The 22,834-nt window shown below is 36.1% G+C and overlaps 2 protein-coding genes across 4 annotated transcripts in view; one reads left to right on the top strand and one right to left on the bottom strand.

The window, feature by feature from the left end:
* The window catches only part of LRRTM3 (leucine rich repeat transmembrane neuronal 3), a 160,502-nt gene extending 149,389 nt beyond the window's left edge, over positions 1–11,113 (bottom strand). The window contains exons 1-2 of the mRNA XM_058696470.1: positions 10,546–11,113; positions 8,658–10,189 (exon numbers count right to left, since the gene is read on the bottom strand). Of these exons, the coding sequence (XP_058552453.1) occupies positions 8,658–10,189; positions 10,546–10,549 (1,536 nt within the window). The 5' untranslated portion in view covers positions 10,550–11,113. The remainder of the gene's footprint in view (positions 1–8,657; positions 10,190–10,545) is intronic.
* Positions 1–22,834, top strand: part of CTNNA3 (catenin alpha 3) — a 1,807,132-nt gene that overhangs the window by 790,385 nt on the left and 993,913 nt on the right. The gene's annotated exons all lie outside the window — the stretch shown is intronic.

Raw genomic sequence — 22,834 nt, 5'->3', positions numbered from 1 at the left:
AATCAGGTGATGATTATATATATGGCTTTACAAATTTTTTTAAGATGAAGAGGCTATGACTCAAGATTTTGTAGTTACGAAGTCTCAGAACCAGAATCCAAACTGATTCTTTCTGGTTCCACGGCCCAAGTTCTTTCTAGTATACCATATTGTTTGTCAGTGAAGAAATACTAAGCCTTGTATAATGGCAACTTACTGAAGATATTTCTTAAACTATAGTTTACTGAATAAAGCCTGGATTATTTACTCTACCTTGGTGTCTTTGGTAAGTTCCAGCCTCATGTTTGAGAAAAATTTAGAGGTATCTATAATAAAGGATGATTTCAGAGGTGCTTGCAAAGCCTTTTGCCCCCAGAAGTACTTTCCCCAGCTCTGCTGGTTATGCCTGATCTTATATCTGACTTTCTCACCTTTAGCTAAAGGTTTTTTATCCCTATTTAAATGTAAGTGCCCTCAAGAGGAACAATAATACTGGTCTAGATCTGGGAATAGATATTTGGTAAGGAATAAGGAATTGAAAGAGCTGGAGTACCATTGGATGGAGGAATTTCGCTGTGGATAATCCTTGTAAAGGGAGAAAAGTCATGGGAATGGGAGGCTGGGAAGACAGAAGGCAGATATCCCAGACTTGACTAGATTGTACTCTAGAGACAAATTCAGTCTGTCTGATTGCTCCAACCATAAAACTGATAAATTATCCTGTGACTTTCTGACAGGATCAAAATTTGAGTGGGTATTCTAGAAAAACAGGCAAAGTGGTACGTTTGGACTGGGAAAAGATCTGTAGGCAGAAAACAGCACAAAACAAAACAACCATAAAACAAACAAAAGAAACCTCTCTGTTAGAAATGGAAAAATGGAAGGAATGTGAAGCTTACATTTAAGAATATGATGGTAAACTTGGAGAGTAAATCAGATGTCATGAAAGTAAACTACAGGATGCTCATCATTTATGATTATTTTTAAGATTAAGAAAGATATAATATGAACTCTGGACTCTTTTTTTTTTATCTGCCTTGACCTTTTCTTTTTAATTTACAGCTAGCTTAATGCTTTTACATTTCAGTATAAACTAATAAAGACCACACACATCTCTGTGTGTTAGACCATAAAAACAACCAAAGTGAAGCCCATAAAAATATATGTAGATTTTTACATTTTACTACTCAATCCTCCCTGTAAAAGTCCATAGGACTAAGTGTGTGCTGCCATTTAATGGCATGAGATGGGCTGGAATGGATGCCACAGGCTGGGAAGAATATGATGCTGGCAGATTAGAATTTAGCTAGCAGAGGGATATCCCAATGGTAAATCACTGGATATTATTTCCAAATGGGAATGGGAGATATAGAATTTAGCTTTAGAAGCATGTGTGAGTGAGGCAGGAATTATTTTAGGCCAGTCCTGTAAAGAAGGGACAAGGTATAGAAATAATGGATAAAACTTCGAGGAAAACAGAGTCAATCTAAGGTCTCTTCTTACATTAAAAACAAATAAACAAAAAACCCTGCATAGACACTCCTGGCACATAAGGACTTCATTACACAAGAATACACATACATTCACAAATGTGAATTCACATAAAAAATGTGAATTATCACCTTTTAGGATGGATATGCATTTTCCTTCTAAACATCTACAACATGCCTTGTTTGGTGGAAAACATGATATACTTATATAATATCGCCTGTGCTGTATTAAACAGATCTTTATTCTATTTTAGTCATCATTTAGTGATGTTACCTAACCTTCCACTGGATAAATGGCAGGATCTCCATCAAGTATTTATGCCTTGTCACTTTAAAATTTTGTACAAATTGTTCAAAGCCCCTTTAACAAATCAATGAGTACAAGCCAACACTGACCCTTAAGTGATGAGTTAGTTTTTAAACTCCTTAGAGGATTTTCACTGTTGTGATCCTATAATGCTTTTATCAGAGGTTTTTAAAGTTACCCTACTGCTTCAGCCTCATCATGATATATTCTACAAGTTTCCTTTAAATATTCTTGTGAGATTCTGGTTGTTTGCTTCAAATGGGGAAGGGGTAAGCATGTTCCTTCTTTCAGACTATATAACAGATCAATATTAATGCCATGAACCAATTTTTACCTACATTTGGGGATCACCCAGTTGAAGCCATGAATACCACTTGATAGTATACCCTCACTATCATAGTTTATCCATTGTCTAAGAACATTTTTTTTACCCCCACTTCATTAATAAGTTTGAGCCCCAAGAGTGCTGAATAAGGATTTGTATTTAATGAAGTCCTTTGCTCTTCAGTGGCAACATGTATTTTACACCCTGAACAGATCTAATTAGTGCAATGAAGCTTTAACAGAAATTGCCTTTGCTAAATGTAGAATTTGCCTTATCATTTTATATGTGAGCCCTCCCCCCCACCAATTTGCATTTTATTCCTGAGAAGACAAAAATTCTGATTGTTGGTATAAATGTTTTTGATTGGTGGAATGTAGTTGGACACTCCCATAAAGTCCTATATTTTATTTTCTAGGAGGTAATTAAGAAGGAAAATAGAAGTAGGCTTTAATGCTTTGTTAACCCATGATTCAACTATATTTCGGCCAGACTTAAATCTTGTTTCATAATTTATTTTTTAATTATTATTAGAGATAGGTGACTCCTCTGAGTGAGGTGACCAAATTGTGTTGGTTTCTATGAAGGAAGACTGTGTTTGGTGAGATGAAACAATTTTTTGCATATGTGAAGTAGGTAGCAACAGTTTAAGGGTGGGAGAAAGGTATAAAGGAAATTTCTTCTTGGGGGATAGGGAATGGAATCCCCTGGCAAATAAAAGGAAAATATCAAGAATTGTCAAGAAAGTTACCAATTTTCATTACAACATTTGCTGGATAGGATAAGATAGAAGCTCTTTTACTTTTTTTCAATAAAATGGATTATTATTGCATATGGGGTTTTGTCATTAGAAAGTACAGTTGTAAAATAGATTGCCTCTGCTTAGTCTTACATTGTGACTCAGATAGCCTGTATTCCTGGAATTCTTACATGTTTAGAAGACCTAACTCGAGAACATCCACCAATAATCCTATGAAGGTAAAAGAGCATAAAATTCACTAATACTTTTTCCACTGAAAAACTACTACCTTTTCTCTGTACTTTAGAGATTTCAAAGAAACTTAGCTGTCAAAAAGCAACAGTTAGTTTGTCTATTTAAATTATAAGAATTTTGGAAATGCATGTACATCATTTTTGGTAAGACAAGCTGCATCCAGTGGAGAAAGATTTGTGATTACATTGGTCATTTATTTGATGAAAGGCCAACAAAGAATAGTATTTAATTTGCCTAAGTGAATAGGGTGCTACTCACAAAAAAAAGCCTTTGTGTTTTTATGCTTTTTTTAATACAGGGATTTTCAATGACAGTAATTGATAAAGACGATAGCAATTTCTATATTAGGAGAAGATTTTGGATAGTCTTTGGGGAAAACAAAGAAACAAAGTAGATGTCATGTGATTGATACCTGGAACGTATGCTAACCCTACTGTAACAAGTTATGAGCAATTACTTTTTGTTCAATAATGATGTCATCTTGCCATAAATGTTAAACAACAAGCGCTCAAAATATTGATACTAGAAAAGCGATGGACAGGTAACCTATGTTGTTTGAAAGTCCTCACTATAATGACCTGATTTGGTACACCGTTAGAATTTTTATTTACTTTGATAAGCTTTTGGTTCATTGTTCTCTAGTTGGTATCTTTATTTTATGTCTAGTATACATTGTGATCATTATTAATAAACTCCTAGACTCTGATAACATGGGGTTGAAGAAACTTTGATTTATGGAAAGTAAAGGTCAAAGACAAACTAAGTTCTAGACTAGCCTCCTAGTCTCAGAATTCTCATTCATGTAAAATGGTTTTGGGCTTCTGTAACATAGAGGTTAGTGATATCTTTTGCCCCAGGTCAGACATAGAACACCAGCAACCACACCTGAATATCTCACCAAGTGCTCTTTGAAAAGAAAAAGCATTTGCCATTGTAGAGTTAGCAGAGTACTTCTCTAGTTTTGTTCTTTCAATAACCATGTGAAGTCAATAATACATGCCCATTTACAGATGGGGAACTTGAAATTGAGAAAAGCTAAGAAATTTGCCTCAAATCATTAGATTACCAAATGTCAGAGAAACTTGAATCTAAGGCCCATACTGTACCATAAAAAAGAACTGTAAACTAGATTTATGTAGATTTTCTGAGTAATATTTCTATTTTATTCTACACAAGTATGCAAAAATCACCGATGCTTTGGAGACGAAGCAAAATTTTGGTCCAGTTCTGTAAGCTATTACAATTAGGTTAGGTGAACTCACTTTCACCTCTATATTATTTTTTTCTTAGTTTTCAAGAGTCATTTAATACAAGCTATTTAACTTCCATCAATTCTGTTTCTCTTACAATGTTTGTAATTTACATTTACTCCTATAGTTCATGTTCATGGTTTCTTCTAACCTTGTCTGATTTTTAACATAGGTAAGAAAGTACAAGTACAGAAAAACTCTGTGGGTTTGCTACAGATCCAGATACCAATGAGAACTCAGGGGGAAAGGGAATGGAAGAAACAACACAGTTTCTGAGTTTTTTATTTCTCATGGCTCAATTCTCATTTGTCATATCTGGAACTCATTTTTTCTTAGGCTTCATGGCTGGATGCTTGTTTCTGATGCTGGTCTAATCCACATGTTAAATAAGCTATTTAAGTTCTTTTCTTGGTAAATGTCAAGGGAAGAGAGGATATTTCATGCACCTACAACATCGTAATATCCCTTGCCAAATTTACGAATCTGACTCTGCATTATCCTTCCTCAGAAGGAGAGTATAATTTCATTATCCATGAATCATCACCTCTTAGACTGTAACATCATTGTCAGAGAGCCTAATAGAACCAGTGTTCAGCTGGCTGAGAAGGGGGAGGGTTGGGGAGAGCACTGGGGCAAAGCACAGGTCACTGGCATGATCAAGAAACTGGAGAGTTCTAGAGCCGAAGGGGAGGCCTCCCTCACCTGATAGCTCAGATATTCCTACGGACTAGTAAATAACTGATGATGATTCTTTCAATATTAATATGGAAATTTGTCTTTCTGAATTTAAATTACATTATATTTCAGTATCCTGCCTATGGAAAATATTAACCCATTTAAGAAAAATTTCAGAATATCTGGGCAATGCCAATGAGTATAAATACTTTAAAGAATTTCTTATCTATTCTTAGGACATTCTTACTTGCTCTTCATCTATGGACACATTTCTAGCCCTCAGTACCAGTTCTTGTGGCCTCTAGGCTAATTACTAAGTAAGTCAATATGCAAAATATAACTTAAAAAATTACACTATATTTACCAGAGAGATGAATTAAATAAGATCCAAATCTGATTCACAGAGCAAAAAATATATGTTTTAAATCATGTTTACGTAAGGATTCAGGATTAGAAACACTGAATAGGTGTATGAATAACTGTGGTTAGTCCAACTGGCCACTGGAGGTCACTCCTGCTCCACAGAAATACAGTTTATTGCCTGTATACTTAGAGAGTTGACTCACCAAATCAAGTAAAAAAATGGTTTAAATTTTTTGAAAAAATGTAATGTCAACAGTCTTGGAAAATATAAACTCATTTAAAAGGAATATATATTGCATAAGTATTGCTTAGAAGACTGTGGCACTGGGACTATTAAAGCCGTGCTGCAGTAGCACTGTGTACTGGGGCTCATAAAAATGGGGGGAATAACATGCAGTTCAGTGACTAAACTGCATTTCTTCTCTCTCTGGTAAAGCGTTCAAAGTATTGACTGAATCCATTCTGCATTGATGCATCTGTGTTGTGTAGTTCAATAGGTCAGGCTGTTTATTTAACTGTTGTCACCTTTGAGGGAAGTCAGATACTTCATGTAAATTTGGAATAGAAAATGGAATACCAATTATATTTCTCTAATATACAATGAGTTTGAAATACTGAATGAAAATAGACTTACAGTATGTAGTCCAGAAAGTGCCTTGCAGTCAGGGTAAGAACAACAACTTTTGAGCAGGAGAGCATTGACCAAGTTGACTTTGTTAAATTCATGGTGGTGAACTAGTTATTGTCTAGCCTACAAGAGTTATATATTTGTGATCAGAAGATCCTGAGAACTAGGGAAGCTTCATTCCCAAAGTTTGGGGGTGGTGGTGGTTCTTTTTAAGAAATATTTCATATCCTGAATCAAATAACATTTAAAATCTAAGGGATTTTATTTTGGTTCTATTATTGAATTTATAAATAAATTTAGGCGTTAAAAAATGACCAGCCTTTAAAACGTTGGTCATTTATTTAATCTAACACATGAAGTGGCTTTGAATTTTAGAAACACTTGCAATACAACAAACATATTTTATATATACCAGTAGGATCACAGCAGTGAGATCTGCAAGAATTCAGAAAGATAAGTACAAATATACCTTGCCTGAATTTATTTGGTATCTGTGACAAATGAGGCAAAAGGTCAAGTCAAAGAATAGAAATGGGCTTTTTCACTTTAACACTGCATTTAATTAATACAATCATCTTTAGTACAGATAAAAATGAGGCTGATCAAAGAAATTTTCTTTTTGAAATGGAATATGTATTTACTGACATTATATGAAAAATGCAAAATTACAACTTCAGTGAAAAACATCACAGTAGGCTCAGTCATCCAGTTCATAGTACTGTAAGGAAGTATCTGCATTATTAATCAATTGGGAATCTGTGACTATTTACCATTAATAAGTATACATTCAACAATCATCCTGGGTAAATATATTGTAGCTATGATGCTTTTCTGAACTGGCATCTCTTTTAAGATTTAATCAAAATCATAGTACTTTGAGAAATCCACTTTAAATGTCCCCTTTCCTTTATTGCTTATAAAAGTATGATTTTTTATAATCTGGCTTCCTTGCAATTATATTTCATGGTGACTTGCCTAGATTTTTCCTCTCAGCATATGAAAAGACTTCAAACTATATAAAAAAGCTGGTTAAAAAATAGCCATCCACTTTTTTCTTTTTTGCTGCAGTGATTTTGTTTTGGAAGAACAGGGACGTGGTTAAAGATATGGGGCTTGGCAAGCCAAATTAAATGAAACAGACTCAATGTTGCAATTCCTGATTTTTGCTCCTATAATAGGATTGTTCATTTTGGAGGTTGAAAGAGGATACAATACAGACCAAAAACATTTTTCTAAAATCTTAATGAACTGTGGTCAAAGTTACTTAAATACAGAAGGCATGATATTTGTGCTGCAGTCAATAAACTTTCACCTACGACATAAAAACATGCATGCAGTTTGCAGATTGCCAGCAGGGTCCGTACAGATTCATACTGATGGATGAGTTCACAATATAGATGAACATAGGGACACTGTAATGTCAACAATAGAAAAGCAAAAGACAACTGCCATAGGGTTGGTATTTTTTCCTCTAAGATTTTATACCTTTATTAAGGCGTTATCAAAATCATTCTTTTCAGTGAAGCTGTCGGTGGAAGGCATGTCTTGGAATGTGTTCTCTCTTATGCCTCTGAATGAAGTGTCAGTCATTAGGGGACTACTGTGTGCAGGACACATAATGGAACACAACAGGACTGTCTTACAAATCCCAGACAGAAGAACAGACAGAGCTAAAGATTCCACTCACTACATTAGAGTCCTTGAAAGAACTGGAAAGAAATTCTGGTAAGCTCCCAGCCACAAGCAAATAGCAAGCTGCCTTCCCGTTTGCAAGCCTCATCTCTGAAAACTCCCTAAGGTGAGGAACAGTGGAGAAATTTGCCTCCTCAAATTTGCTTCTTCGTTATTTAATTAAAAAAATTTCTTTTTAAATTTAGGCTAATTAAAGGCTAGGAGAAATTGACAGTGAAAACTCTGATTCGATTTTATAAGAATGGATTTCAGAGATAAGGCTTCAAGTCTAAAACTTTGTATTTTTTACCATCTCCTCACATTTTTCAGTTGTCTATTTGCAGCATTTTAACCCTTCAACAGTTTTCCCTAGGCTTGCTTTACTGTAATTCAAACACCTCTGGAAACTGCCCGTGGCGCTTCTTTAACCCAGCACCATCATTTGATAGTTTCCTTCAATTTTCTTTTTAAGCCAGACAGTGTTTTTAGGCTCTGTTTCTAAATGTTCCTGTAGTCAAGCATTCTCCTGGAATCAGTTCAAGCTTCAAGTACCTGGGATCATTCACTTTTTCCTTGATTCACCAGTGAACTACAAACCTTCTAGAACTGTAGATTTGGTCCCACCCCAAGGCAAATAACAGCAGAGGTGGGGGACTACTTATGAAAGAAGTTTTATCTTAAAACAAGTGAGATATTAATGCAATCAATCAAGAGTCTTATACAATAGGCATTCTATTAAACCAGAGTTTGAGCTTTGCATTGATTGTGGTATTTAAATTTCAGTGGGTTGATTTTGTACCAGAGGAAAATGACCAGTATGATGAATGTACTAAAATGGGCCAGGAAGGACCTTGCCAGCAAAGCAGGAGGGAGAGGGAAGGGGAGGGGGCACCACGTTCCCTTTATAGTCACCAGAGTTCAATAAAGCACCACTTATTTCCCAGCTTTTAAGAGCGCTTTTATCACAATGGTTCATACCTCACACTCCCTGGAGCCTGATTTGTTATAGGTGCAGGGTCCCGTCCCATTCAGCAGCATCTCGCTGGTCTCCGTGTTGGTGGGTTTGTAATCTACATAAAATTCCTGGGTGCTGGGAGTCATTTGCTTTAGGGACTGTCTTTTCTTTTTCCTGTGCCTTCGCATGAGGGAGCGCTGCTGCAGCTGCTTCATGCTCGCAGGGTACCGCTTCCATGACACGTAGATAACGAGCAGGATGACGAGCACGGACAGGAAAAGGGCCACGCTCCCTGCGATGATTTTATGGAAAGAGATGTGCTCAGTGTCAGCATCAGTCTCTGGGCCAGGCTCCGTGGCTCCCACCGTGGGGGGCAGCGGGGGTTTGCTCTCGTGCTTCGGCCTGGGGAGTTTAGGCTTAAATGTCGGCTTTGGGAGAGCCCTGGCCAGATCAAACCTCTCCGTGGTACTTTTGCCACAGATGCTGTAGTTCTTCACTGCATCGATCACGTTTACTCCTTGCAGCTCTTTGGGACTGGCACAGATAATTGTATTCTCCCTCAGACCTTTAAAACTTTTCAGCCAATTTACCAGAGAGCAAATATTTCTGCTGCATTCCCATATATTCCCGGCAAGACTGATGTCATTGAGAGATATCCAAGAATCCAAAATCTCTTGACCAATAAATGTGAGCTTATTGGAATCCAGGTTGAGGCGCTGCAGATTTGGGACACACTGGAAAACACTAGGTCCACTAAAAGCTTCAATCTCATTGCCTGACAAATCAAGCCTTTGTAACGAGCTCCAGGTCCAGGACATGGTCTGTCCTATGACACTGATTTTATTCCACTGCAAGTAAAGGTTCTGAAGGCTCACCAACCTTGGAAAAAGGGCCAGGTTGAGCTTAGAAAATTGATTGTGCTCCAGGTGAAGTTCTTTGAGTCTGATCATGCCAGCAAAGACATTCCTGGCTAAACTTCGGATCCGGTTATATCCCAGGTCCAAAAGTTCCAGATTGCGGCAGTCTTGGAATATTCGCACAGGGATGGTTCTCAGGGAGTTAGACCGTAAATGTAAACTCAGCAGCTTCCGCAAGCCCCGAAACTGTTCAGATCCCAGAGAATGCAGCTGATTATAGGACAGATCCAAGTTCCTTAAATTTGTCACAGGTCTGAAGGTATTGTTGAGAAAATAGGAGATTCTGTTGGAACTCAGAATCAACTCTTTGAGTCTGCGTATTCCATTAAAAGCATTCTCATCAATATTGCTGATATGGTTATGGTCAAGGTACAGCCAGGTGAGCTGGTTGAGCCCTTTAAATTGATTATACTTAAGTTTTTGAAGGCTGTTATAGCGAAGGGACAAACCTAAGCAACCAGCAGATATACTTGAGGGTATCTCCTGTAATTTCTGAGATTCACAATATACCATTTTGCCTTCACACCTACAGCCCTTAGGGCATCCTCGTTCGGCAGAAGAAAGCATTGTCAGTAAGACAGTGGGGGCTATAACCAGTGCTACAGCTGATCCGCTCAGTAGCCTAATTACATTGAAACCTGGAAATAAAAACAACTTAGAAAAGTTATCCCCCCAAAAAGGAATTCATTTATTTTTAATCAAGCAAAAATAGGCATGTATTTTCTTTTTTTAAAAATTTAAATCTAAATAACAACATTTAATATCAAATATCACCTCTATGAAATGTAAACAGAATTGTTTTTAGGGTTTTTTTTTTTTTAGTAGTTAAGCAAGGAAACGTGTCCACTAAGCAATTGAATTTATAGTCTTAAGGACAGAAAGGTAATCTCTAAAATAATTAAGGCAGAATTACAACACAGACTAAAGGGTTTTGTTTTTGTTTTTGTTTTCATTTTTTTTTTAAGAAGGAAAGAAGAAAAATGACAAAACATACCCATCCTTTGTATTGTTCAAAGGTCGTCCTTAGGTCTTTTGCTTTGGCTTAAGGGGCCACTTGCATGACAGCCCCTGTCAGCTGCACTGTAGTGAGTCAGGGCTCGCTGACACCCAGGAAGAAAAATTGGACCCCTTGGGAGATGGACCGATTTTGGAACATTATTCTTTGCCAGCCACGCAGAACACTCCAAGAACAAATAAATTCCAATACCGCATTTGTAGCAAAACATCAAAATCTTCCTAGGTAATAGGATCTTCGTGGATATTACGTTTTTGCATCTTTACAGTTTTTTTTTTTTGGGGGGGGGTCGTTAAAAAAAAAAAAAACCAAAAACTGGCTTCTACAATTTCTTCTTATCGGAAAGCATGATGTATTCCTCCCGGCAACGTGGGGCTACCTGAGCTGCCACATCTGTATTCCATAGCCCAGCATTCTGGTGGTGAGCACCCACTTCAGCCACAGAGCTGCGTTGGAGCCCAGGAGGCAGGAGAGCCCCGTACCGCACACACGCTCAGCTCACTTCTGCAGACTGTCATTCTGAAAGCTGCTCGGACTGTTGCTTTGGTTTCAGTGAATGCAGTCTTATGTAAAGCTGCCCCCAGTGGTGAAGAACATTATGGGCATGTGCAGAAATGCCTCTCTTTTATCTTGCAAATGAGCAGGCTCTCTGCTGGAAAATGAATGATTCTTTTGGGTGGCTCAATGGGAACTGAATGGTCACCGTAATCAATAACTAGCAACATTTTCTGTAATTTCCGAGTCTTGTTTTACAATTTGGCAATGTCTTTATTGTCTGTGTCCCCTTAATCGCTAATCATGTACTGCCTAGAGTTTTTCTGGAGCTTGACATTAAATTCACAGACCGAATGTCAATTTTTCTTCACCTCAACATAGGCTTTGAGCTGAAATTTATAAAGTGAGTTACTGAGCTTTTCACAGAGAAGCATTAACTGCCTGCCCATTTGACCCCTTGGAGTCACAGTGATTGTATTATGCGAGGTGTCTCAGGATGCTAGAACACATTTTGGAATAGAGGGGATAACTAATGACATATAAATTAATGTGTCCAGTAGCCTTTCTGGTTTTCCTACAAAAAAATAATTGGTTTAATGACTTATGGCTGAATTTGATGTTTTGGTTGCTATCATTTGTAATTAGAAGAGAAACTCTTTTTAGTGCAAGTGGAGGAATCAAGAGATCATTTGGTTCAGTTTACTGATGCTGCTATTTATTGTCCATTTGTTAGATGCTGCTAATAATGTTTATCGAACACTTCCTAAGTTGTTGTAAATGAGCTATCTTGTATCTGTAAACAATATTATGATGTAGGTCCCATTATAACCTTCATTTTAAAGATGAGGAAACTGAGACTTGGAAAGGGAACTTGCTGAAATTCATACAGTTAGTAAGTGGCAGAGCTGAGATTCAAAACCGTACCTCTCTCAGACTAGAACCTCTAACCACTAGATGATCATGCTTCAACAACAATGTTATCTTCCTCTTAAAATGAGTCAGATGAAAATTAGGCTGATGAGGACACTGGGGCAAGGAAGCTGCGATAAAACAATAAAATAAAATAAAATAAAATAAAATAAAATAAAATAAAATAAAATAAAGTAATAAAATTCTTGATTCCTAGTTTTGTATAAACTTCTTTGGTATGATTCTTTGAAGAAGTATTAAAAAAACTAATGAGAAGCAGTTTAGTCTAGTGATTAAGAGTATGGATTTTTGCACCTAGGATCAAATCCTGGCCATGATAGGTTACTTATCTTCTGTATGCCTCATTTTCTCTTCTACAAAATAAGTATGATAACAAAAAAACATTCCATAGAAGGTTAGGGAATTGTCAACTTAATATCTGTAAAGTACTTAGAATAGTGTGTGGACATGATAAACTTGTGTTAGCTGTTATTGGAATATCAACTTTATTTGCTATCATTGCATGTTGTTTAGTACTGAATATTGACTATACTATCATTAATTCACAAAAAGCCTCTTCAATGAAAATATTTATATTGTTCACAATGGATTTCTAGGATTCATTCAGTCTTACCTTCTTTTAACAAAAGAACTTCCTAAATCTCCATCATTTCAACTTTATCTTTAAAATGAATCTTTTGGTTCTATGGATCATAACTAGATCATAATTAATGTTTGATTCTTTTCTTCCCTAAAGCAGAATATAGTAACATCTGTCACATAGAGAAAATCATTTTGTTTGAACATAAATAGTATACCTGAAAAAGTTTGCTTTGTTAGTCTTTGTTAGGGGAATTGGCTGTGGAAAACCCCAGAGAGCTTTCAGATTCTCTAACAATGAGAAATTTCACATTCTTCAAGAATGTTAGTCATGGCAATCAAAGGGGTCCCACAGAAATAGTCCAATGAAATCACCAATTCCTCAGATAGTATGCTATGAAAAGGGCAGTGGTTCCCCCCCCCCCCCCAAATTATCATGGTATCGTTGCATATAAAGCCCCCAGAGAGCTTGTTAAAAAGATAAATTTCTCAGTCTTCCCCCCAAGATTCTGATTCATGGGATGGAAGAGGCTGCACTTATCAACACTGATGGACAAGTAAGTTTAAGAAATGCACTGTAAGGGAGTGATTAAAAATAATAAATGTTCCCCTAGTAGGAAGAGAGGGTATAAAAGTTTATGACATTGTGATGCAAGTTCAATGAGGATAAAGGTAGTGTTTTGTCTACTTCAGTTTCTCTAATACCTAGAACAGTACTTGACACATAATAGACACTCTGTTATTAAATAAATACATTTTTATGGGGGTCACAATTACATTTGATATAAGACAAACTGGGTGTGTAATGCTAATCTTGGGTACATGGGATTGATTTCTGCAGTTCCTGAGTCAATGATACTGGATACAATTTTGGAGAAAGTGTTCTTAAAGAATGTATGTAAAAAAGGCAAGAAACTAGAAAGTGGAAATATTTAGATGGTCAGCAACTGATCTTCACTTTTTATGTAGATATCTCATTTTCATGGTTAAATTACAAGTGGCATAAGAACAATAAATATATCTTTGAATATTCCCTTTGACATGTTACAACTTTTATCATCTCACATCCCAAATGGGGCTTGACAACTTGTATCTATTAAAACATACCGAAGGAAATCATATCTATAACCCCCCCTCTCATATCTTCATTGCTTGGGAGCCTCTGATTTTTCTCCTTACTTTCCTTGCTTCTCTATGGAAAGTAGCCTTTGAGATGTCTGTTTTGCCTAACAGCTACAGAGAGCTTCTCTACGATGGCTGGAGGTCCCATCAACTTCGTGCTGCTTCTTTTTCCCTCATTCCCTGGTGACAGGAACACAGAGGAGCCCACTGAGAATGTAATTCTCTCACTTTGTTGTTCCTGGGAGAAATCTTGGATTATTTATGATGAATAACATTTTTTGCTGTGTTCCATACCTTAGTTTTCAGCCATTTTTCTGATACCTTGGCTTCTGATCTTATCTTGCTCCATAGTTCTGACTTCACATTCACCCCTTTAATCTCATAATTGATATTTCCTCTTAATATTGATCATTGGTTTCTTCCTCAGTAGTAATCAGGTGCTTTTCTTGGACTGGGTCTGACTCCAAGTACTCTGTGTGGCCCCTACATTGCCACTAGCCCCTATGCTGGCATCACCACCAGGTCTGTCTTGATTCGATGTAATCAGGAGCATGGAGGAAGACCAATCATGGGGTGTGGAAAAATCCCAAAATAAAATAATACAATTCAAAGGAGACTAATACTTGAAGCTGCCGAAATTAGCCCAAAGACATAGAGTGGTCTTTCAAAAGAAATAGAAAACAACTTTATGTTCTAAAATATTGTAGTAATATGCTATTGCATTAAGTTTACCCTCCTTTTACTTGTTGACTATAACAAGATGATTAGTTCTGATTTGCCTTTCAACAGAATCAAATTTATACTACATTATATGTTTAAAATTCTCTTGCACTTATACCACATGCAGAAACAAACCATAAACTACCTGACAAGTTAAATATTCCCAAATGAATCTAGAACCTTAATGATTTATACAATTATAAAGCATAGTCATTCACCTAAAGACTTTTCAAAACTATATTTATAGTACTTCAAATAACTTCACATATTTTGTTTAAATTGGGTAAATAAATTCAATCTCAGTGTACAGTGTCCAATTTCAGTACAATATGAAACTGAATTGCCAAAAAAATTAGAAAATCAGGGTTTAAAGAAGATGTAGTGATATATTAACAATAGGTTGGTCTTAGAGATTTCATGCATTAAACAAATACATAGTTTGGGTACTCACTATGTACTAGATGCTGGTCCAGACACTTAGAATACATCAGTGTACAAAACAAAGATATAAGCATTTATTCAAAAGGGATGACATGAACAAAAACATAAATAACATATTATTAGGTAACAGGTACTATAGAAACAAGAAAAGTGAGATTAGGGACGATTGGGAGTATAGAGGGTGAGGTAAATTGTGAAGTTTTTATTTAAACCCTGTTAGTTAACACACAGTGTAATGTTAGTTTCAGGTATAGAATTTAGTGATTCAACACTTACATACAATAGCTGGTGCTCATCACAAGTACATTCCTTAATCCCCATCACCTAATTTAACCCCCCACCCCCACCCCACCTACCTTCCCTCTGGTAACCATCAGTTTGTTCTCTATGGTTAAAAGTCCGTTTCTTGTGGTGTTAAATTGGGATGGTTAGGGCCACTAAGAAAAAGTGGCTTTTTGAGCAAACCCTCAAAGGAGATGAGGTTGTTGACCTTAAATGTATATGGGGGGTGGCTTGTCTAAAGGCCCTCCGGTGGGTGCAGATCATATGTTCAATGAATAGCAAACAGGCCAATCGGTCTAGAATGGAGAGAGTAAGGGTGGAGGAATTAGAGATGAAGTCAGAGAGGTCCTGGGTCCTGGGTCATAGAGGGCTTCATATGCTATTGAAAAAACTTTGACTTTATTTTGGAGAAAACCGGGAACCAACTCAAGATTTTGTGCAGAGTAAAGCTATGATCAAGTTACCCATTGAAAGGATCACTCACACTGCTGTTATGGGAATAAACTCTAAAAGGACAATGATAAAAGCAGGGAGGTCAGTAAGGAGGCCATTGTACCAATCTAGGAGAGAGATGATGGTGGCTTCGACCAGTGTGGAAACAGTGAAAATGATGAGAATTGGCTAATTACTGGATATATGCTTAGGTAAAATTTACAGGAGTTTTCTAATGGATTAGAAGTGGAGATAAAGAGAGAGATTAAAGATAATTCCTATTTTATGAGCTGAGCAACTACAGGGATGGTGAAGCCATCAGCTTTTGGGAATAGGATCAACAATTCTTCAAAATAATTTATAAATAAACTGTGGAAACACTAAAAAAAAAGAGTCAATGCATTTGAATTAACTTAAAATTTGGCTCTCACTTTTCTTCAATTTTGTGAGGCTTTAATTTTCGAAAACATCATCTTCATATTACGCCTCAAAGGACCACAATGTATTTTAAAATATTTTATGAAATGATTAGCAAAATTAGCCACTAAACAATAGCAACATGGATTTCTATTCAGATGGCCTAGGCAAAGGCAATGTCTTTGCATATGGCCTTGGAAGGCAACAGAAGCAAAAGCTTTGATGAAAACTGAAAATTACGTAAAGACCAAATACAGGGACATTTGGACTAAGTATACTGGAAAATAAATTCAGTGAATCCAAAATGTCTTTCTAAAATAATTTAGAGAATGACATATACTTTTTATTGCATGTGTCAGTTGACATTTGGAATTTGGAACTGATTCTGGGCAAACTTCTCAGGGTTTCAGTTTGCTTATCTGCAAAATGGGACTCAAAACCTGTGTTGTAAATCTCGAAGCATTTGTTTAGGATCAGTTTCCATAATTTATGTGTAAATACTTTGTAGACTATAAAGTAGTATAAAATGTTTCTGGAATCAGAGTACCTTTGTGAAAATTGATTTTCTTTGATTCTGTCTAGGTTCTTTGGTCATCAGCATATACTGCAACAAACATGTATCAAGGGGTACTAATATGGTCAAGAATGGAGTCAGAATTTGCCAATTAAAAAAATTCTTCAGTATTCCCTTTCTACTACAATTTTAATACCACAACCATTTATTATACTGCATACATTGTTGTCATTCAGTGTTCTAAGTCATGAAATGATTTCACCAATAAATGCATTTGATTGAGATATTGTAAAGAGATTAATGTTTTTGACTCAGTTACCTTATCATAGAGTTGTCAGAATGCTAACAGAGAGTTCCCTACAGCTATGAATATGATTTTATTTCTAGTTGTTAGAATACACATATGCATTTGTACATTTGTAATTATATCCTGATCTTTCATAAAAGCATTAACATGTCTCTGAAATATCCTTAGTTTCCATCTGCTTGCTTCAAGGGCTCTATTAAAAACCCTGTTTGGCCACATATGGTTATGAGTGAACATCTCTGGCTTAGATAAATGGATAAAGAAAGTTCCAGGTCTGACCGTTAAAATGGTCTTTCAGTGTCTTTCTGAAATGAAGCAATTCAAATGAATGAGACCTTATAAGGTTATCTAACACATCTCCTTCTCCCTCCCCTGAAGGCACATTTATGTTGTAGCACCAGTCTGTATTTTGAGGTTTCATTGCATCACTTCTTTCAGAGGTAGCCCGAGACTAAATTTGGGGATAGGAAAAAATAACAGACTCTTAAAGTATAACACTTAGTGGTAGGCTTCTGAAGACTGAAAAGACTATTCAACCTTGAGGAAACAATTGTTTTTATTTTTTAAATGGAATTTAAAAACACACACAAAAGTAAACAGTATAATAAACATCAACTTCAACAATTATCAATATTTTGTTATTTTTTTTATCTTTCCCATCCCTCTTCCCACATACACACACCATTTTCCCCCCTAGGTTATCTTAAAAGCAAATCTCAGAAATCATGTCACTTTACCCGTATATATTATAGTATGCAATTCTAACCAATCGAGACTTTTAATTTAACCATCTAGCATTATTACACCTAACAAATTAACAATAAGTTCATAAAGTTGGCTTGTAGTCAAGAATTAAGCAAAGCACAGATACTGCATTTGGTTTTCATGTTTCTGAAATCTCTTTAATTTTATGATGCCATTGATATGTTGGGAGATACCGAGTCATTTGGACTTTACCTTGGTCCATGCTTTGTATTTGGTTGATTGCTCTCCCTTGTGTTATTTCATTTGCAATGAGTGAGTTTTAATGACATACATGTTGAGCAAGAGTCCCATTTATTAATTGAAGCAGGAAGCAGGATATCCAGCCCCATAGGATACAGATTTACTTTTGGTAGCAAATCTGAGACTTGCCAAACTTTTGTGTGAAATGAGACTTAGAGCTCAGAAAAAAAAAAATGTGTTTCTATCTTGTGGTATTTATAGAACCAGGGAATTCATAATTGGTTAAATGGCAAGTTTGGGAGTGAGAAATAATATTAAGGTGTCATGACTCTATGTTGGTTTAATGTTCATATTTACCAGTATTTCTGTTCTCCACTTTCCATCACACTTGCCTTTTTGCCTGTAGTCAGCAAAAGCAATTATTTGATGCTCCTTGATAAGCAAATTTGTTAATTTTGTATTGATGCTGAGGTGTTCTTCTAACAAAATCTCAAAAAATTCAATAGAATAGCAATCAAAGTCACTTATAGTCATTTATATTGAGAGAAATCAGTTTTCTAGCTTTTCATTTAGAAAAAATTCCATGAAGGAACATGGCAAGCACCAGAGCCACACTGTAAAATTTATAGTCCTATATATACATTCCCAAATTTCTTATACTTTCTCATAGTAAAATAAAGAAACTTTAGAGTAGCTATAAATGTCTCTTAACCAAATTTGCACCTTAATATTTGATGTTCTATTTCCCATGTATGGCTGTGCTTTGAATATAAAGGCAATATTGTTTAAATGGTATCACAGTAAACATTTTGCGATATTTGCTTCATATATATTCCGACAAAACAAGAAGTTTTAAAGAAAAAATTTCTGTTCTGGTCCATTCAGTTTACTTTAACAGAATACCATAGATTGGGTGGCTTTTTAACAAACAGAAACATTTCTTACAGTTCTGGAGTCTGGGAAATCCAAGATCAAGAAGCCGGTAGATTCTGTGGCTGTTGAGGGCCTGCTCCCTGGTTCATAGAGACGTCCTCTTTGTAACTTCACACGACATAGGGGCAAGGGGTCTCTCAGGGGCCTCTCTTATAAGGGTACATATCTCTTCATGAGTGCTCTCCTCTTATGACCTAATCACTCCAAAATGCCCCACCTCCAAATACCATCACACTGGGGGTTAGGTTTCAACATATGAATGTGGAGGGGCAGGGGGACACAAACATTCAGTCGACAGCATGTTCTATTGTATTTTTAAAGGATACAAAAGGATATTTTAAAGGATACAAAAAGAATAGTTTCAACCAGGTACACTAGTATATTTTAAAATCTGCCTTCCTGACAAATATATCAGCATTAAGAATTAAATTCCCCAACCACCAGACAGTGAAAGATAATAGAAATCTTGATTTGGATTAAAAACCATAATTTTCCATTGGTTAATTTTATTTTTGTTTCTGAAACAGTAAGTCTGATATTTTAAATTTTACCCTGCAGACCTAAAAGATATTAAACTTCTGAGAGAAGAGAAACTCTGCATAGGTTTGCAAGGTAGTGGCAGAGAATGGGAGCTATGGGTCCTTATATTACACTAAAATGTATCAGTCTATTTGGGGACTCTCTTAAAGGGCCAGAGAAACCTTCTTTGTATTGCTAATGCTTAATCCTGGCTGAAAAATAGTTCCCTTAAGAGTGCAGGGGGAATGCTTAGGAATCTCCTGTGGCTAACAGCAGAGCCCCCAAGTGGCAAAATTGTGACTCAGACAGAAATTGACTTAGTCCCTGGAAGCAAATGCCACGGGCCCTTAATAGAAATAAAGTATCTTTATCTGGTCCTGAGTTGAGAGTTTATTTTTTTACTCAATGAATATTTATCAAGTTCGTCCACTGTTTTTTGTGCTGAGGATACAACAGTGAATAAGACAAACTGCCTACCATCAGAGGACTTGCATTTTAGTTGATGAGATAGTAAAAAATAAACATCATAGGCACACAATGTCAACTAGAGATGAGTGCTATGAAGACATAACAGGATAAAGGCTAGTGACAGTTTGATAGAATAGCCAGAAAATCTCTAAATACCTTTCTGAGGGCTTCGCATTTGAGAGCAAGTAGGAGGTAACTCATGTGACCTTCTGTTCCCTGAGATGTAGTCTCTCTTTGGGATTTTCACTGATCAGCACCAACATCTTTACAGCGGCTTCAGGCCGACACTGCTCCCCCATAGACACTGTAGGCATGTTCTCTTTTTGGAACACGTAGCACAGATAAACGTTTAAGCAAAATTTGAAGTAATTAAAAAAAATAAGAAATTTAGGAGATAACACAAAAAGAACAAACAGAAACATAACTCATAAAATGAATCTTACATAGAGTTGGCTTTCTTAGATCTGGTTTTCTTTCTTTCTTTCTTTCTTTCTTTCTTTCTTTCTTTCTTTCTTTCTTTCTTTCTTTCTTCCTTTCTTCTTTCCTTCCTTCCTTCCTTCCTTCCTTCCTTCCTTCCTTCCTTCCTTCCTTTCTTTCTTTCTTTCTTTCTTTCTTTCTTTCTTTCTTTCTTTCTTTCTTTCTTTCTTCTTTTTTTCCGTATTTTATGTTTGTTTATTTTTGAGAGAGGGAGAAAGAGACAGAGTGTAAGCGAGGGAGGGGCAGAGAGAGAGGGAGACATAGAACCTTAAGCAGGCTCCAGGCTCTTAGCTGTCAGCAGAGAAGGGTTTATGGTATTAGCTTTCTCAATGTAGTTTAAATTAATAAAAAAAAATTAAGGTTTATTCATTTTTCAGAGAGAGAGTGAACACGACACGGGAGGGGCAGAGGGAGAGGGAGACACAGAATCCGAAGCAGGTTCCAGGCTCTGAGCTGTCAGCACAGGGTACGATGCAGGGCTCAAACTCATAAACCATGAGATTTTGACCTAAGCCGAAGTCAGGCGCTTAACCAACTGAGCCACCCAGGTGCCCCTGTACTTGAAACTTAACATAACTGAAAAATGAAAAATATTAAGGAATCATTGAGAACTGAATTTTATGTATATAGTCTGAAAAGCAAATAAGAGACAAGACTTGTATTGAAAACATCCATATTTACTTCTCCTTCTCAGCTTCTTCACCAATTGGTCTTTTCAGAGGCAGTGACTTTATTTTAGCTATTATGTTTTTTCTCATAATATTTCTGAATGTTGATATTTTCATTTCTTGCTATTTTAACTGAAGGTTAATATCATGTTGTCCTCACTTTCCTACTTCTTATGTTAATACAGTATTAAATAGTATCTAAGATGACTATGTAAACAAAGATGTTACTGGATTAAGTGGTGTACTAGATTATGTCTGCATTCTCGTTCAACCTTTCGGTTTTCTTGCAGTTAGGAATTGTTCCTATTTTCTCTCTCCCCCCTTTGTTCTCTCTCCTATCTCTTAAATTTGCTTAGTTTTTTTCTGTACCTAGTGCTAGTTCTTTTCCCAGTATTTTAAAAGATTCATCAAGTGCTTAATGTTTCCAAACACTCAATTCAGATAATCCCTTCCCTTTGCAGCATTCTGTTTTTCTAATATCTAATAGTAGTTGTATCTAATAATGCCTGCTAACCTAGTCTTCCCTTTCTGCATCCTCCCCTTTCTTGGATCCCATATATTCATTTTTTTAGTGTACCACTCATTTTGTTGAAACATGCACTCTAGTATATTTCTAAGAAAATGTGCATGTGATATAAAAACTCCATGTCTCAATTTTTTTGATTTATCTTAACTGATTAATAAATTGGCTGTATATAAAATTCAAAATTGGAAATCATTTTCCCTCAGAATCTTCTAACCATTGCTCTGTTGTCTTCTCACACTCACTCTTGTTGAGAACCAGGTGCTATTCTGATTGCCACTCCTTTGTGTATAATCTTTGAAAGCTTTTGTGATACTTCATTTTCCGTGGTATTTGGAAATTATAAAGGATGTACTTTGATTTGGGCCTTTTGTCATTCATTGTGCTGAGTATTCAATGGACAGCTTTGTGTCCTTTGGTTCTGTAAAAATTTGTTTATGTCTTTTATTTTAATTACCTCTCCCCATTTTCTCTGTCATCTCTCTCTCTCTCTCTTTTACTGAAAAGATTTTAGATTCCTGGATTGATTCGTTCTTATTGTTGTTTTCTCCTATTTTCCCATCCTTTTATCATTTAAAAAATTTTTTTAATGTTTATTTATTTGTGAGACAGAGAGAGACAGGGCATGAGTGAGGGAGGGGCAGAGAGAGAGGGAGACACAGAATCAGAAGCAGGCTCCAGGCTCTGAGCTGTCAGCACAGAGCCTGAGGCGGGGCTCGAACTCACAAACCATGAGATCATGATCTGAGCTGAAGTTGGTTGCTCAACTGACTGAGCTACCCAGGCACCCCCCATCTCTTTATCTTTTTGTCTTACTTTCAGGTGATTTCCTCAGCTTTATGTTATAATATTTTGTCTATCTATCTATCTATCTATCTATCTATCTATCTATCTATCTACTTATCATCTATCTATCATCTGTCTATCTCTCAATCTATCATCTATCTTCCTATCATCTATCTATATATCTATCTATGTATCTATCTCTATCATCTATTTATTAAAAATTTAGATCAGATATCAGCAAACTATTGCACAACCAAATCCAGCAATGATGCTCTTAGGTCAACTGGTGCAAATAAAGTTAAACATTTGTAACTAAAGGAAACATTTATGCTCATTCATTTATATGTTTTCTATGGATGCTTTTATCCATCAATGGCAGAGTTTAGAGACTAAATCCTGTATTTGCTATATGTCTCTTTACAGAAAAAGCTTGCTGATCCTCTACCTCCCTCAACTTAGGTGATCATATTTGTTATCTCCAGGACCTCTTTTTGGTTCTCTTTTTCTCCCTCTTCATTGCATACTGTTTTATTTTTACAAATGTGACATCTTCTTATTTCACTCTAGGATATTATATAGGGTGTTTTGGTACTATATTTTTTCTACAATGTCACTGTTTACTCTGAGGTTTTTAGTTAGTTTGTTTTGGCCTATTTCATGTTGGAAGCTTTTTTCAAATGTTAAGTTTCTTGTGTGCTTATTCAGATTAA

This window comes from Neofelis nebulosa, chromosome 13, assembly GCF_028018385.1.
Source record: "Neofelis nebulosa isolate mNeoNeb1 chromosome 13, mNeoNeb1.pri, whole genome shotgun sequence".
Taxonomy (NCBI): Eukaryota; Metazoa; Chordata; class Mammalia; order Carnivora; family Felidae; genus Neofelis; species Neofelis nebulosa.
Note: the sequence above shows the minus strand (reverse complement) of the source record. Positions and strands in the feature narration are given on the sequence as shown.